An 18,292-nucleotide genomic window follows, 5' to 3' on the forward strand; every position below is an offset into this window, starting at 1 on the left:
TGGACAGAGGTGGGCAATGTTACGGAGATGATAGTTAAGTGATGAATCAAACAAAACACCAAATTTTTGGCAACGGGAGCAGTTTTGACAAGTGTACCATCAACAGAAACAGAGGTTGGATGCCTTAGAAAGTTGGGAGTTTCGGCCTACCAGTAACACTTCAGTTTTAGGAGGATTTCATGATTAACAGTGTCAAATGTTGCACTTAAGTCAAGAAGGAGGAGAATATTAAGTGAGCCGCAATCTGCAGACCGGAGAAAATCATTAACTTCACGGAGAAGAGCTGTCTCAGTGCTGTGCTGTGTGCGAAAGCCAGACTGAAATGGCTCATAGAGTGTATTGTGTAGAAGAAAAGCATGGAGTTGTGTAGCAATAACGCATTCCATCACCTTAGCCAAAAAAGGGAGATTAGGGATAGGCCTGTAACTAAAGAGAGAGAAGAATGATCCAGGTCAAGTTTTTTTAAGGATTGGGGTAACTGCAGCAGTTTTGAGGGCAGTAGAGACAGAACCTGAAATGAAACATGCATTTATTAATAAGACATCAGGAATACCAATTATGGATGAGCATGTCTTAGGCAGAGAAGTAATTGTTAAGAGAAGATATTGTTAAAGATAGCTAAAAAATTTTTCTCCAATACTGACTTGCTGATGAGATACAGAGTTGAAATTTATTACATGTAGACATGTCACAAGGATTGATACTTTTGTACTAGGTCAGTATTAATCTGAAAATGTAATGGTATTAGCTTTTTTTCCCAGTATCTGTAGTACAGAATGAACGTCCGTACTATCCTCGTGTAAATGAAAATAGATGAATTACTTGGGAAATTATAATATGTAAGAAAAACGTGAGTAAAAACTACATATGAAAATGGCTCACATAGGTGATATTACAGCACCACATTAACTTTTAAAAAATAACTGTTGAAGTTGTGTGGAATTTCTCCTTTTGAGACAGGAACATTTCAGCACTCAGTTATGAGAATTGTGCTTGTTATTAACGGAAACAAAAAAACAAACTTACACTTTTATTGGTATTTTTATATAGTACTGGAATTAACTGAAAAATACATTTGTGCATACTCTGAGAGTGCAAGGATATGACTGAACAGATGCGAGTTGTAATCTTTTAACTTATACTGTCATGAGTTTGTAACAGGAGCTGAAAAAAATGGTGAGATTATAATCCGTTTTTAATGTAGTGTCCTACACAGTCCCAATAAAGGATTAGAGGCTTTACATTAGTGCTGAGCGGTATAACGGTTCATACCAAAAACATTTTTATTTTTGTTATGATATAGATTTTTCTTATACCGGAACACCGGTTTAAATAGCCTAAACAATGTTCGGAATGTGGCTCAGCGGGAAACTGTTTAAGGGGGGACCTTTTTCACTGCTGCACTGCTAAACAGGCAAGCAACAGAGTACATGTGTTAGTGGAGGTATTGAGTGGTGAAAATGGACAGAGAACATTCGTAAACGGAAGCTGTAGAAGACGATAAAGTTGAACATGATGACACAGAAGAACTTTTGACGAAAAAGGGTGCCGTGTCTGTTGTCTGAAGATACTTTGGTTTTAAAAGTTAGCATGTGGACCATTTATGTTCAAATGTGTGAATACTGTTTCTATACAACCGGTTAATACTGCAAGCCAAGTTTTACTAGTTTTATTTTTATTTTTTTTTCAATACTGTGTAATGTACATGAGTTCTGTGTAATAGTGTGACGATGCCCATCCCCTACAGACTCCCTTTTCCCACATGGGAGTCTGAACCAACACCGTCATAACCGATAGTTATGACCGAGATGAGCTGAGAAATCTCCCTGAAACCAGGGGATGGTGGAAAGTGCTCAAGTGCTTTTGTTAAAAACAGTCAAAAATAAAACCAAAAGTGTCCATTGTGCAGTGTTCAGAAAAATACAGTACCCAAATAAATAGCAAATCCATAAAACCAGTGAAACATGGGTATAAAATCCATACTAAATAAATCTGTTAAAATAGAGGTTAAAATGCAGTCTCTCTCTTCGCCTGATCGCAGCACACCACCTTCTATCTCCACGGCTCACCCTTCACTGGCGTTGCTAGCGAAGCCTTTGCAGCACGAACTGCTTCCTGTCGGCCCCTGTCTTGGCTACCACTACACTGCGCAGCCAGACTGTCCGAGGTCGGCACACCTCCCGTCTTCCTTTGTGCTCACTCAGTCACTCCTCAGATCCATTAGGAAGTCTTACATTTTGCTCGCCCCACTCTACACGCTTAATCAGTCGGGTGAACCAGCCCCTAGAGCATCTCAGCCTGTGCTCCCTCACGGAGCCCCAGCTCGTGCTGCCTTAACATTCTTCGTGTCTGGATCGGCTCCCATGACTACTTTTTCCCTTCTTTAACCTCCTTGTGTTCTATCTTTTGTTTTTTCCTTCCCCCTATCCTGCTGGCCCATAAGTACAGTGGGTACGGAAAGTATTCAGACCCCTCAATTTTTCACTCTGTTATATTGCGGCCATTTGCTAAAGTCATTTAAATTAATTTTTTTCCATTGCAAATGGCCGCAATATAACAAAGAGTGAAAAATTGAAGGGGGTCTGAATACTTTCTGTACCCACTGTATATGTCTCAGTGGGCGCAGCGCCATATTCAGACACTGCAGTAAGCTGATGAAGCAGTTGAGAACGATCGGGTGCGACTCGCCCCAATCACCTCATCTACTCCCCACGGTCGTGCAATCACGCCCACGGAGATGGACCCGGCGAACTGGATTTAAAAACTGACCTTTTTTTTTTTTTTTTTTTTTTGAGCCTCGTACCCACTATACCACAAATAGCATTATAAATACAAGTTGCAGTTTTATTATTTTATTTTTATATTGCAATTTGCCTTAATGACGGTTCAGTTGGTGAAGATGTCATCACCAGGTTGCAGTTGTTTTATTTTATTTTGGTGGATACTGTGTAATGTACCTAGGCTTGAAGTTTTGAACTAATAGTATTAATGGAAGTTGCACTATTTTTTATTATTTTATTGTTATCATTTATTAGTTTAAATATTATGCAGTTTAATGATGGTAAAGTTGTTTAAAAAGTCACATTAATGTGTCAGTGGACAGAGATTAACATTAACTGAAAGTTGGTTTTCAAAATATATTTACTATTCCTTTTCTAAGACATGTCCAGTGCAATACAACTTTTGACAAGCACCTCTGAATATTTTACTAAGTCTAAATGCCTCTTTGGATGGTTGACAATATGGTGTCAAAATTTTAGTTTAAGTTGTTTGCAAAATTTGTTCAATTAAAAGGTTCTATATTTTGATTGCAACTGTCTTTCTCTTTATTAGTGCCTGATTAGTTCCCCCCTCTTTGAAAACTATCACTTTATGGGGCCATGCATACTTGTATGCACATTAAAATGTTTCTTTGTACAATTCTCATGAGAGTGGAATAGGTTATTCTTAGCCAGTCTACTGCAGTAATTGCAGTGGAAAATGTGGTTAACTCATGCATGGGGAAAATATACCGTTGAATACCTTGAAACTGGTACAATTCTGAAAAATACCATGATGTAGAATTTTGGTCATACCGCCCAGCACTACTTTACATTCATTCTTTGATTGTCATGAGCATGTCTACAGATGTCTGTCCAAGCATCCATTCATTTTTTTTTTTAATTTGCGTATATAGTTTAGGATTATGGGGGAAACCGTGCATGCACCGACAATTACGCATTAATCACTTTAGGATGTGGGAGGAAAATACACACTGACAATGCTGACAGTTGGTGCAAGTAAATAATTAGACTAAGCTTCAAACAAACTGTCTTATTTGGTTTTTTTTTTAGTTAACGTAATCATTCCATACAAATCAATCAATTTTTACAAGAAATAGGATTGAGAACAAATCCCCCCCACCCCTGAGAGACAGAGCATGGCCAACAGGGTAAAACTTAGGCTTGTAAACATACCTAAATTGATGAGTTTAATAGGCCAATAGAGATGAATGGAGAAGAATAAGAAATGCGGAGATAATTACTTCCTTGGTGCTTTAAGAGCTTATTCTAAAATATTATTGATCCTGCTATGTTTTGAAAAAAATCTGTACAGATCCTCTAACTGAATATTTGATTTTTTCCAATTTCAAAGAGTATTAAACATCGGTTTCCCACTGACTTAAAAAAGGAGAGTTAGGATTCTTCTATTTTAGCAAAATAAGTCTGCGTACCAAATGTGTAGTGAATGCAATCACAGTTTGTTTGTCCTTCTCCACTTTAAACCCATCTGGAAGAACACCAAACACAGCTGTTAATGGGTTAGGAGGGATTGTGACACTAAGGCTGTCTGAGAGGTATTTAAAAATTTTGGTCCAAAATGATGTTAATTTGGTGCATGCCCAAAACATGTGACCCAGTGAGGCTGGGACTTGATTGCAGCGTTCACAGGTTGGATCTTACCCTGGAAACATTTCGGAGAGTTTTAGGCGAGACAGATGTGCTCGGTATATAATTTTGAGTTGAATAATTGTATGCTTTGCGCATGTGGAGCTCGAGTGAATTCTCTGCATTGCTACTTTCCACTCCTTTTCTGGTATATTGATTAAGAGATCTTTTTCCCAGTGTCCTCTTGGATCTTTGAAAAGGTGGGACTGTAAAATAATTTTATATATTGCAGAGATGGTGTCTGAGTCCTTGAAATTGAGCAATATTTTTTCCAGCACGGACGAAGGTGCAAGATGAGGAAAATCAGGTTCTCTTTAACAAAGTTCCTAATTTGAAGATAGTGAAAGAAATGTGTAGCTGAAATGTTAAATTTGGAATGTAATTGTTCATTGGATGCAAAGATGTTGTCTATATAAAGATCTCCAAGCAATTTAATCTCAATTTTTTTTCCAGATATTAAAAACTGCATATGTTTGCGAGGGTTGAAAGAGGTGGTTCTCTTGCAGAGGTGCCACAGACAAAAGCTTCTCCATCTTAAAATGCTTTCTACATTGGTTCCATATTCTGAGTGAGTGAAGCACAGTTGGGTTATTAGTATATTGGCGATAATTTGCATTTATTGGGGCACAAAGCAGGGAATATAAAGAAGTACTGCAGGATTTTACTTGCGGACCAGGCCTGTGTATGTTCATCTATTTGTGTCCCATGTTTTTGTAGCTTGTATGTTTGCTGCCCAGTAATAGAACTGAAAGTTGGGTAGAGCCATCCCACCTTCTGCCTAAGGTCTTTGTAGGGTCACTCTTTGGATACATGGCTGTTTTGAGTTCCAAATGAATGAGGTTATTGTTGAGTCTAATTGCTTAAAAAATGATTTCTTGAAGGGTGACATGGTGGCGCAGTGGTAGCACTACTGCCTCGCAGTTAGGAGACCCGGGTTCACTTCCCGGGTCCTCCCTGCGTGGAGTTTGCATGTTCTCCCCGTGTCTGCGTGGGTTTCCTCCAGGTGCTCCGGTTTCCTCCCACAGCCCAAAGACATGCAGGTTAGGTGGATTGGTGATTCTAAATTGGCCCTAGTGTGTGCTTGGTGTTTGTGTGTGTCCTGCGATGGGTTGGTACCCTGCCCAGGATTGGTTCCTGCCTTGCACCCTGTGTTGGCTAGGATTGGCTCCAGCAGACCCCCGTGACCCTGTGTTCGGATTCAGCGGGTTGGAAAATGGATGGATGATTTATTGATGTATATTGGAATGTTTTGAAATAAAAAAGTAGCTTAGGAAGAATATTCATCTTAACAACATTTATTCTTCCAGCTAGAGTGAGATGAAGGGTTGACCATCTATGCAAGTCTTGCTTAATTTTTTCCATGCAGACGGCGAAATTTTGTTGATACAAAGCTTTGTGTTTACTTGTGATGTTTACCCCTAGGTATTTAAACTGATCTGCAGTGATAAAAGGTAGGGTGTCTAATCTAATATTATATGCTTGAGAATTCACTAGAAAGAGTATACTTTTATTCAGATTAATTCTAAGACCAGAGATCTTTTCAAATTCTGTACGTGCTGTTAAGACTGCAAGCACAGAATTTTGTGGGTCTTATATATACAGTACCATATCATCTGCATACAGAGAAATTTTCTGTTCCAGTACTTCTCTGATAATCCTCTTTATCTGATCAGCATTTCGACAGTGAACCACCAGTGATTCAGTGGCGATTGCAAACAGTAGTGGTGACAAGGGGCATCCTTGTCTGGTACCATGTTCTAGTTTAAAGTAGTCTGAACAAATGTTGTTAATACAAACTGAAGCCTTTGGATTGGTATACAGTAGTTTGATCTGTTTGGGTTATTGATATTATTTGTATCCAATATTGTATATGCCCTGTTGTTGTTTGTATTTCTCTGAAATGCTTTGAACAAGGGAAAGGTGCTATATAAATGACCTCTTAATTTATTATTGTGTACACTAGGGGGCTCTGCTTCCTGCTTGCTTTGCTTGCAAACCCTTGAGGGGCAGGTGCTGATGCCAGCTATTTGGAGGCTCAGCTGCTCGAAGAGTGTTGGGGCGCCCTTCTGTTAGAGAAAGCAATTGTATTTAAAGAGGTAGTATATAGAAAAGTATACAGAGCACTGGAGGAAGGTGGTTTGGTCCTTCGTTATTACAGATAGAAAATTAGTTACTTGAGTATTTCACTGCAAGTCTCTATTTTAAATACCAATGAATAATTAAACATAGTGAAAAGTAAAAAAAAGCAGAAATTAAAAAGTAAATAAAAAATTCAATTACATTAACACCTTGTCAAAAATATTAAGAATTGCTTTATCCTCTAACTTGCATTCTATAAATGTTGCTTTTTTGCATTTCTGTTCACATATTGTTCAGGATATTTTTCTCTTTCACGATTATTGAATGATTCTCATTGTTCTTGATTTTTTTTATTATATGCAGCTCTTTTTTGTTCCTTTTCTTTTTTTTGACAGCTCTTGTTGCTGTTTTTCTATCGCAATCTAAAATTCAACTTTCCTAAATAGGTAATTTTGATTTTCTGCCTTGCCCTTATAACCAATTATGTTGAAGGACTGAGCACTGAGAGCTGCACTTAGTGTGTTGTGGGGTGATACGGAGAGAGAATGTGCACGGTAGGAGTTATGATTGGGTGAGAGGTGTGGAGGGCAGTAGTCAAGGCTGAATGATGCGGACACAACAGAAAACTTTTTCAATATAATGGAGAGATAAGCAATAAATTAAGCAATTCCATTTGTTAATACAAAATCAAATTCATTTACCGTTTCAATGCTTTGAAACACAACACACATCGTTATTGAAGTTTTTTGGTATTGCTGCAGAATTTGGTTCATTGTGTCAAAACTCTACACAAATAAGACACAACACTCAGCGATAAACATCTCAATTCTGTGTCAAAATGAAACTCTGCTATCCAAACCTACCAATCCTTTTTCAAAATGGCTTTTTTACAACAAATTGATACACACATACACCATTTGAATTACTCTTTGAAAGTAGCAACAACACACTGATGAACATTATACAAAACACTGCTACTTTTAGCACACAGGACTACAGTGTATACATTTTCATTCAAGGAAGGCGGTGGGTAATGGCCTGGGTCAGCCACATTTGGTGCAAACTACAAGCTACAGATAGGTAGATGACCCCACAGACAACACTCCCCACCGGATGGTGTGCCTAGGTCACAATGCTGCTTTGTCTGAATGTATCTATGCAGTGGCAGTAGGGCATAATCTACTGCAGTTACTCTATTTCAGTTAAGTACAGTGACACTTACTTGCACATTCTTATAGCAAAGATCCTTGACTCTTAACACCGTTCCTCTTAAATGGAACCCTGTCCTGCTGCTTCTTTGTAAGCTGATGTTGACAAAAGATGCGGGAGTGTGTCAGTATACTGACACAGTTAATATTATGGCATGTTGTGTGATCTGTAATGATTTGCTCTTGTAATTGATGTAGTCAGATGGTGCTATTTGTCAACACTACAGGGTAGTCTAGATTTAATTATGCAGATCCAGATCGTCTGGATGACTTTGATTTATGCGGGGACGATTCCAGTTTGGTGCGAAGACGATTCTTCTTGTCACCAGTTCGCACACTTCTCTATGGAGAGAAGGATTTTTCGGGTGATTTTCTGTGTAATAAACTTAATAAGTTATAGCGTAATGAAAATTGCATAATTAGATCTGGATCACCGTATAGAGGGAAAATGGCTAGTTCCTGTTCATTCTTGAACAGATGTTGCCTTCCATCCTCAGCAGCTCATCCTGCTGTTCTGTAGATATTGCACGGAAATGTCATTAGTTCATTTTTACATATACTGTACACAATAACATAATTGTATAGCATGTACTTCAGCGAACTATACCTATTTTTTATTCACTGGGGAGCATAAACCTATTGTGTGACTTCATTGTATTGTACTGCGGTGCAGAATGATGTGCAACAATTGTAGGTACGGTCTAGTGTAGAAAGTTGAAGACATGCCTGTTCTCCAGCTTCCTGTGTTATGGATGGTATGTGTAGCGATTCAAGTTGGACTGGACTCTTTGCCCATTCTCCGTCATTGTCAGGCCATGATTTATGACATGGTCCACTAAACTACTCCTAATGTATATAACAACATGCAGATTTATGAAATAAATGAAGTGTAGAAAATAATTTTGCAAGCTCTAGTTATGTTATCACACTGTAAGTAACATGCAGCTAACTGTCATATTACCTCAAAGTCATAAAAATATTTGTAAGTTGCAGTGCCTTTTTATGTTTTGGGTGAATATTTTTGGGTGTACTGCACTGTGGCATGTTAACCTGTATTATGTGATCTTGGACCTTTCCTAAGCTGATAGTCTATACTGATAATGTAATATGAAGTACATTTCTTGCATTCTAAAATGAATATATATTTATTGTAAAGTGTATTTTTTTTGCAGTTTGTTGTGTATTATATGGCTGCTTGCATATGTTTTGGCAAATGAGAAAAAAGATTCTGTTGTCTTTGTGATGGGCATCAAAAAAGTAAAATGTAGTACTACTGTATTGCTTTGTTACCCATACTATGACAATATTAATTTGAACATATCACTTTACTAAAACTGACAGCTTTGTAGAATGGGTTTCAAATTATGCATTTATAAAAGGCTCTTAATTATTGTATCTCAAGTTAAACATCTTATAATGAGTTCCTTTCTCTAGAAAGTTTTATATTTATAAATGAGAACATAAGTTCTGTAAGAGAGGGAGCATAAAATTGTGCATAAGTATCATTTAACACTTATTGGTAAGTGACTCAGGAACATGTTAAATGCTGCTTTCAGTTAACTGACAAAGTGCCCTCATCAACAGAATCGAGTAATGTTCTAATTAAATTTAAACTCCTTTGCTTTGCATCCATTGAGTATCATTAATTTTTTGTTAATTATTGTCAATTTTGTAAATTTATAGGCTCAACTCCTGGAGCTAAGGTCCCAGAATTACCAGCTCTCTGATGATCTACGCAAAAACTCTGCAGGTATGAATGATTGTTTGTTTCTGTTTGCATTAAGTTGTTGTTATGCAATGAATTGTGGCAAATTTAGTTAATGCAGGTGCATTAGTTATAAAAAGTGTTTTTGCTGATTTTAATCATGAACAGTGGCCATGAAGAGTACTTCAGCATGTTGCATATCATAGCTGTGTTAGCTGCAGTTTCCACTTTCACAGGTGTGCATGGAGGTTGTATATTATGAACATGGGTGGTCTGAGTCTTGAGTCCATTGCAACTAAAACTGTTGTTTTTCTATCTTGACCAGAATCTATCTATCTATCTATCTATCTATCTATCTATCTATCTATCTATCTATCTATCTATCTATCTATCTATCTATCTATCTATCTATCTATCTATCTATCTATCTATCTATCTATCTATCTATCTATCTATCTATCTATCTATCTATCTATCTATCTATCTATCTATCTATCTATCTATCTATCTATCTATCAGTGAGCGCAAGCAAGACAGATATGCCAGTTTGAAAAGATAAGTTTTGAGGGTAGTTTTAAAATGTGTTATTGAATCAAGCCGATGTATTTGAGAGAGAAGAGAATTCCCGAGTTGAGGAGCACTATGAGAGAAGCTTGAGCTCCCATAGCACAGAGTTTGATGTGTGGTACAGAAAGTCAAGCTGCACATGAGCATCTGAGTGAGCAAGAGAAGTGTCCGTCTGTAGGAGATCAGTGAGGTTGTGGAGAGCTTTAAATGTTCAGAGAGGTATTTAGTATTGTATTCTGTAGTTAACAGGAATCCAGTTAAGTTGAGAGAGAATAAGTGTAGTATGTTCAGTGGATTTAGAACAGCAGGTTATTATCCTGGCAGCAGAATTTTGAATAAATTGTAAGCGATGGATACGTTTTTGTGGGATGACAGATAGAATACCATGACAGTAATCTACACGTGAGGTGACTCAGACATAAACCAATACTTTAGTACTGTGTTGCATAAGAACAGGACGAAGTATAGAAATGTTTCGGAGATGGAAGAAAGCAGTCCAAAAAATGTTACTTATACAGGAGGAATTATTTAATAATAATTATTTTATTATTTAATAAATGCCATTATTAGTGTATAAATGGATATAAATAATTGCATGTAAACGATTTGCCAAAATCTGTTGTATGTAAACGATACTGTTTAAAACGTTATTGTTTTTTCCACATCTACCTGTATTAGTTTAAATTGGACTTTTACCACTCGCAATAGGGCGGAAGTGCTGACTTATCGTGACGACTGGGCAATACAGTGAATGCGGCGTCTATCTATATATGTCTATGTTTTCTGTAGCCTGCTACAGGAAGGTACTCTCTCGACTATTGGCATTGGTTTCGCTCCTTGCTATTTTTGTTATACTGCAACGGTGGTTTCCTAAGCCTTTGTTATACTGAATTCCTTTCTCAGCGTTTTCCGTTCCTATTCTACGGCGGGCTTTGGCTAGTAACATTTAATTGACCAATTAAATTACATTTTTATATATATATATATATATATATATATATATATATATATAAAGGGCTTAATTCTTATTATTCAAGGTTGGTAATTGTGTAGGAGAGCAATTGAAAGAAGTAATGGTATTGTCTGCTATTCAAGTAGAAGAGTTATTTGACGTTTTAAATGGCAAGAAGTGCATTAGGGAAAAGTAATGCAGAAGGTAGGCTTGATTCACATGCATGCAGAGGTCTATAATCGAGTCACTTTAGACCTGGCCACCTTTGAGAATGTGTGCGTTTTAGTTTTTAATAATCTCTGACTTTATTGTCCCCCTTTCAGTTGGTAATGATTGGCAGTTGAAGGGTAATTTATATTTCACTTGTATGTAATTAATGATACAATTGTTTTGATACGATATTCATTATGTCTCAATATGTTTTCAAAACCCATTCAAGACTGAAGATCAGTACCATGTAGAAATGTAAATACTTGTTTTCTATGTAAAGTCCAAAACATAATATATTTTCCCACAAATATACAATATTTTAGCAAAAGATCTTTTTTCTTTTTTGAAATAACAATTTCATGAATAGCTGTGCCTTAAAGAAACCACTCAAATAACTTTTTTTATCAATCATGTTTTGTATCTCTTCTGCTTATCCGAGTTTCCATTGTTTGTATTGAATCTGTGTTTGCCAGTCAGTGAACAAAGCTCTTGATTCATTACCGCATTAATCTCTGATCATAGTGCATGAGAATATAGCATTATACTAATTTGTCAGTCGTGTGGCTGTTGTAAATGTGCTATATAAATAAACTAAACCTAAACCTAATTTGAAGGCAAAGAACATTTAACATAATGTTTTATGATTGCCATTATTTGTAGTCGTTCCAAATTATATATTTTATATCTGTGCTTTTTTTTTTCTTTTTCTTTGGTCTATAACAGTTTAAGACGTATGTGGGCATCTATGTTATAACACTGGCATAGTAAGAACTCCTTTTTTGGAATGGCAACTCATATTTTATATCCAGTGCTCTTAACAGCTTCTTGAATCTTTTTATTTCTCTACATTATAGATAGGTACTTTGCATAGCTGATACCAGGTAAGAATCTATAAGGGGTGATTGAAATTCTGAGGTGGGTGGTGACACGGAGCATTTTAAATTATATAGTGAAGCTTCGTTTTCAGTGTCAATCTGAATAAACAATGAAGTAGCTTCTCCCTATTAAAATCTGGCATTATAAAATGACAGATTTTTATTTCATTAATTAATATTTTATTATCCTATGACTAACATTTGCTCACAACGTAATATCGTTATATATTTGACTTCCTCCAAATAATCTTAAAAGATTCAAATATAAGCAAGACAGTGTAGGGTAGTGCCCCTGGGTCCAGACCTGAGAGGGACATGCTCCTCAGGTAGTTGCAGGCCATCAAAGTGATTGAGGATATTTTGAAGAAGCTCGCTATAAAACACTTGCAGGAGCTGCCAGGGGTTGGGGTGCACATTCAGAGAAGTTAAAAAGCACTTTGAGTGCGTTTTCCCACTGCTAAAGCCAATCAACCTGAGTGCATGGCTACTGGTGAGCCTTGGATGTGCTCGTGGAGCCTAGGTGAGCGGGGTGATGCTGATGGTGTATGTGGTGGCCTTTGTGTGAAGTAGTCACACACACACAGCACATTGAGACGCAGAAGACCTGTGTGTTTTGAAGGAGTGGCCAAGGAAGGTGAAAGTGGGTTCAGCTGCTGAAGAAACTAAAGTGATAAATCCATTCTTCCATTTTCTAAACCTAACCAAAGGTCATTACAATATTTATAAATTGTAATTCAGAATGAATGCACTTTGTTTACACTGTTTTAATCATGGCTGTGGAGTGGGAGTCGGAGACAATTTTGGGTACCTGGAGTCGGACTCGGCAAAAAGTTAACCGACTCCGACTCCTACTAAATTTAAATGGGAATTAAAAAAGTAAGTTGAAATGTCCAAATTCACAAACAGTCATAATGAACTACTTCTCTGCTGTAAGAATAAAGCCCAATGCATGCAGTGCATAATGTTACCACAAAACGAACATATCAAGTAACCATGAAGCATGCTTTTCATTGACTGTATGCGTCACTATATGGGATGTAATGCACAGGTAAGGTGCGGCACCGCTTTCCATTGTGTTGTGTTCCACTGTTACAGGGAACTGTGAACCTAGCCTAAAGCCCCCCATACATTTACAGATGCGCTGCCGATTTTTCGGCCGTTCAACGAGTCATCGCGCGTCAAACGCCTGAAAATCATCTGGTGTGTTCTCAGCTCGGCTCCCCTTCACTATGTGCTAGTGAAGGGGGCTGAAGGAGCCGAGAACACAGATCTCCCTACCTGTCTCCAGCAGGGGCTCGTTCTGCTGATCAGCTGGCCGGTGAGTGACAAAATGCACTAAACTTCCGGCTGGCTGACAGAGGAGACAGCCACTGCAGCAGACCGAGGCATCACATTACTTTGAATGGGGGCGGTGGTCGAGATTTTCCGCAAGCTGGATCTGCCCTCCATGTGGACACCCGCAATCCGCGCCGCCAATCAATTGTGTTTGTCTTTAATCTGGCATTATAGTAGAGTGTTGGCTTCCTAGCCAGTAGTTCTTTGGTGAAATGACATGTATGTTGCCTTCCTTTCCTTCAATGGATGTAGAAAATACATTAGCATAGTATATACATACAGAGGAGTCGGAGTCGGGGAGTCGGAGCATTTATCTACCGACTCCACAGCCCTGGTTTTAATTAGGAAGGTCAGTTTACCTGCTATGCAAAAATATAACCTCATAATGGGGAAAAAAAAATTGGCTAGAATGCAGTTTACCCCATATATGTTACGCAGACACTGAATAATTCAGACACAAGTACACTATAACGCTGCTGTTTTTTTTCCCTTGTAACTTTTCAGTATTGGAGAGATTGGAGAGTATTAAATGGATTGATGAGGATTTATACTGTGTGGACAACTAACTTCTGGTGTGATGTAAATTACTGGTTAGTTTAGCTATCCGATTGTCATCTTGGGGGGGGGGAAACTAAAATATTTGCAAACAGCAGTGCTAACCCTACCTGTTCTAAATGCTTCCTCTTCTGATCCTCACTCCATTTTTTTTCTCATGCTCATTGCCGCCAGGCAGCATGGCCAGAGTCAATGTAGTCCTGTTTAGAAAGCACCCCAGCGGTATTGTGGATTTTATTTAATGTTCAGAAAAAGTTGTGGAAAATTAAAGCGCTGAATATTGCAATATTGGGTTTTTCATATTGATTTTCTTAAACGTCAAATTGAATTACATTTCATATTTGGGGAGAAAGTGGAAGCTTATATTTAACCGCTTGTGTCAGTTTTCCCGATTGTGTGCAATGTTTAACACAGAATTAGTTTAGGCAGCAAAACTGATGACTGATAAAACATTTTACATGCTGCCAGAAAGTAGAAATTGTGGTGTAGTCTCTTTTTTTCATGCCAAGCTATGTGGAGAAAGTATTTGAAAAGTGAGCTGATATTTTCAGTAATAGGTCTTTGCTTGGCACAGGTTAGACAAAGGCAGTTAGGAGAAGTAGTCATGTTGTCCTAAAAATTTAACATTTGTACAATTTTCAATCCTAAACATGGTTTATACACAGTAAATAAAGCAAATTTAAATAGTACCAATATGAGTTAGCCAGCAATAAAACCACTGTGGTCTGCCATGAATGATGCTGATCGTCCTGATTTGAATGATTTTTTTTTTTTTTAACAAAACTTAAATACAGTTAATGATCAGTCAGTTTTATGGTACTATAAATCAGTAAGGTATGACATAATCTGTGGTCTCATCTAAACCTTTAAATGAGTAACAGGTTAGGTCAGGTTGGGGAGCATGCACTGGTACAGTGCTTTGCTGCAACCTCCACACGACAAAACAGCTCAGGATCCTGGTTGGCAATCCCCCAGGCAGACATACAGTCCAGTCCTACCCTCTGGAAATGATCATCTGTCTGCCGCAGCCAGGTGTTATGTGGGTGTCCCATTGGCCTGGTCCAGCTGCTCAGGTCCTCAACAATGAGGATCCTGCGTTCTGGATCATCCTTGGGGAATTGCCCCACATGGCAGTAATGCCGTAGCTGATGCTCCCTCACAATGCTGGTAATGTGCCTCATTTGGGATTCTGTAAGCTACCACTCATTCGACACAAAGTCAAACCAGCAGTACCCAAGGATTCTCCGAAGAGACACGGTACAGAAGGATTCCAGTGTTTGTCTCGGTTCACTGGAGAGCGTCCATGTCTTGCAAATTATAGCAAGACAGGAAGCACCAGGACTGGAAAGACTTGGACCATCGTCCTTTTGCATAGATATCGGGAGTGCAATACAGGCAAGAGATGTTGAACACATAACTAAAACAAACTTTTTTTTCATGTTCTACTAATAATTGTCAAAATGCTGACGTGACATGTATAATGTGTGAATACTGAAATTCAAATATCAAAAACACTTTCACAAAAGGTATAACAAAACAATTGTGCCTTTATTCAAGAACTAGACATTAAGCCCGTTACAATAACGGGAGCTAGAACAGTAATGCATAAACATTAGTAGGAACAGTCTATATTAAATGTCAAGGGACCTTGTATGTGACTGTAATATGTGTCACTGTATTGTGTGCCTTTAATTTTCTCTCGCAGTAGTACTGGTTTGCATTTCCGTAAATGCCTGTAATTTTCTCTGACAGTAATACATTGAAACCGAAGTCATTTCCCCTATAGGATTGTATGTAAATACAGTTCATATGGTCTGGAAAGGATTAATTGTATGTAAATATATATATATATTTTTTAAGTTTTTAAGCACAAATATAGTTAATTACACCATAGAATGCACATCATAATAGTAAACTAAATGTAAAAACATTGAATAACACTGAGAAAACCTTGAACAATAGAGAAAACTAACACTGCAAGAGTTCGCTCTATAGTGCTACGAAACGCTCGCTAAAAACACTTTTTTTTAATGAGTTTTAAGCACAGGGAAAAAAAATGAACATTTAATAAACAACAAAGAAAAGTAACATTGCAACAATGCACGTGGGCGCCTGTGTGTGTGTGTGTCTCTCTCTCTCTCTCTCGCGCACCTGTGTGTGTGTGTGTCTCTCTCTCTCTCGTGCGCCTGTGTGTGTGTGTTTGTCTCTCTCTCTCTCTCTTCACAGGGAATGCACAGGGAGAGACTGAACATGTGTGGCCCTGCGCATGCGCACTTCACCAGAAGACACACACGGACACCTGGACGCACATAGGGGTTTTATTAAAGAGGATATAACCAAAGGAAAAAAGTATTCAATACATAAAGTTTCTGCTTTAGTTATGTGTTCAACATTTCTTGGCTCGCATTTCCTGTCATCCTACATTTATCCAGATTATTGTAGAAATGGAACACACATGAAATGCATGTATTCCAAATCTATATATATAATTCACTAAGGCAAGACACCCATGGAAAACATGCCAGAAGGGGCATGGATTCACTAAGCCGCCGACAAGTAAGACACCTATGGCGCATGCAGTAAGGAGTCACGCCCACCAACTCCAAGAAGTAAGCAGTCTTTAAAAACCGAGTTTTCGGTTACGATGCACGGCCGCATCCACCATAGCAAACTTTTTTACACGCTACATACAGCAATTCGCATCTGCGACAAACCTGCGTCTTCTTAGATGCTCCTGCAGGAACACGGAAAGTCTACGTGAGTCACAGGTGCATCTGGACTTTGCAAAGACGACAACGACTCAAGTGACGAGTTGGAGGTGGGCACATGAGCGATGGCGGTCCGCCAGTTTTCAGTCAAGGATGATTGTGTGTTGGTTCATTCCGTGCATTGTTACAATGTTGCTTTTCTTGCTGATTTATTACATTACCGATTTTTCAAATGTTCATTTTCTCCCTGTGCTTAAAAATCATTAAAAAACCGGCCTGATTATGTGGCGTATGGTACGCCGCGGGTTGGCTAGTAATGATATACAGAAATCCCTCCTCAATTGCGGGGGTTGCGTTCCAGACCATATCTTGTATCATTGAGGAGTTTCAGTTAATATGTAATGCATGCTCTGATTGGGTAGCTTCTAAGCCATCCGCCAATAGATTCCCTTGTATGAAATGAACTGGGCAAACAAACTGAGGAAGCATGTACCATAAATTAAAAGACACATTGTCCGCAGAAATCCGCGAACCAGCGAAAAGTCTGTGATATATATTTAGATATGCTTACATTTAAAATCCGCGATAGAGTGAAGCTGCGAAAGTCGAAGCGCGATATAGCAAGGGATTACTGTATTTACCACTCAAGGCACCTTACACCCAGTTTAACAAACTTGAGCTGGGAGAACTTCAGCTGCGTGGGTGGGGGAAGGGTTAGCACTCTGCTTGCTGTTTGTGCTGATTGACACATTTGCAAAACAAATACGCTGATGAAGAGGTGCAAAGGCACATAAAATGGCCTGGTATTACTTTTTTATTAGGCTTCAGTGATTCTAGTGTTAAACAGCTGCTCAAAGTAGCCTGCTCGGTGAGTCACAACTGCAGTGTCATCTGTAAGGACTGTTCCATCAGCCGCCTGGACTGTGACTCTCCGAGGAACAGATTCAGATGTACGTAATGCTTCAGTTCCTCTGTAAACAAGACATGGGTCACTAGACCATAGATGGTATGTCACTTGCTCACAGATTCCTCTAACAAACTACTTTGTAACTTTGTAACTGCCTGCTTATCCACGCTCTGGTACAGACTGGGGTTGCCATCAAGCCATGTGCTGCGGTTCCTATCGATGATATCCAAAGTGCACTGCGAGATGAAACGCCTCCTTCTGGGAACACTGGTAACACCAACACTGGCACAATATTTCTAAGCATCAGAATGTGTACACTTGACTATTTTTTTTTTTTTTTTGGCATATATAGTATTCTGCTCACTTGTGCAGTCTTATATTCATTTGGTAAAACTTACTATATGAAGCACTAGCAGATGGTTAATTTAATCAGGCTTTGATGTTAGTGCCAGGAGTACAATTGCTATGTATCTGTTTTCAATTACTACTGTAAGCGCAACCTTTTACTGACAAGGAATTGTCTCAACTGCCACCCCTATCCTTGAAAGTACAGTTAGTATTCTCAAGGTGATGTACAGTTTCCTCTTGTTTTGAAAAACTAATACTTTGAGCTCAAAAGATTTTAGAATCTGATGTAACTTTTAGCAGAGTGTTGCCATAATTTCCTTTGGAGCTGCTATTTATTTCTCATCAGCATTTACACTTCTTGTCGGGATACTTCATTTTCAAAGACACCTTGTTGTACTCAGATTCTCTGTTTTTTT

General features: G+C 38.3%; 1 protein-coding gene across 2 annotated transcripts in view; it reads left to right on the plus strand.

The window, feature by feature from the left end:
• Nucleotides 1–18,292, plus strand: part of gripap1 (GRIP1 associated protein 1) — a 199,338-nt gene that overhangs the window by 5,522 nt on the left and 175,524 nt on the right. For both annotated transcript variants that reach the window (XM_039773970.1, XM_039773971.1), the window contains exon 2: nt 9,398–9,464. In XM_039773970.1, coding sequence (XP_039629904.1) covers nt 9,398–9,464 — 67 coding nt within the window. The remainder of the gene's footprint in view (nt 1–9,397; nt 9,465–18,292) is intronic.

Source organism: Polypterus senegalus, chromosome 13, assembly GCF_016835505.1.
Source record: "Polypterus senegalus isolate Bchr_013 chromosome 13, ASM1683550v1, whole genome shotgun sequence".
NCBI classification, from domain to species: domain Eukaryota; kingdom Metazoa; phylum Chordata; class Cladistia; order Polypteriformes; family Polypteridae; genus Polypterus; species Polypterus senegalus.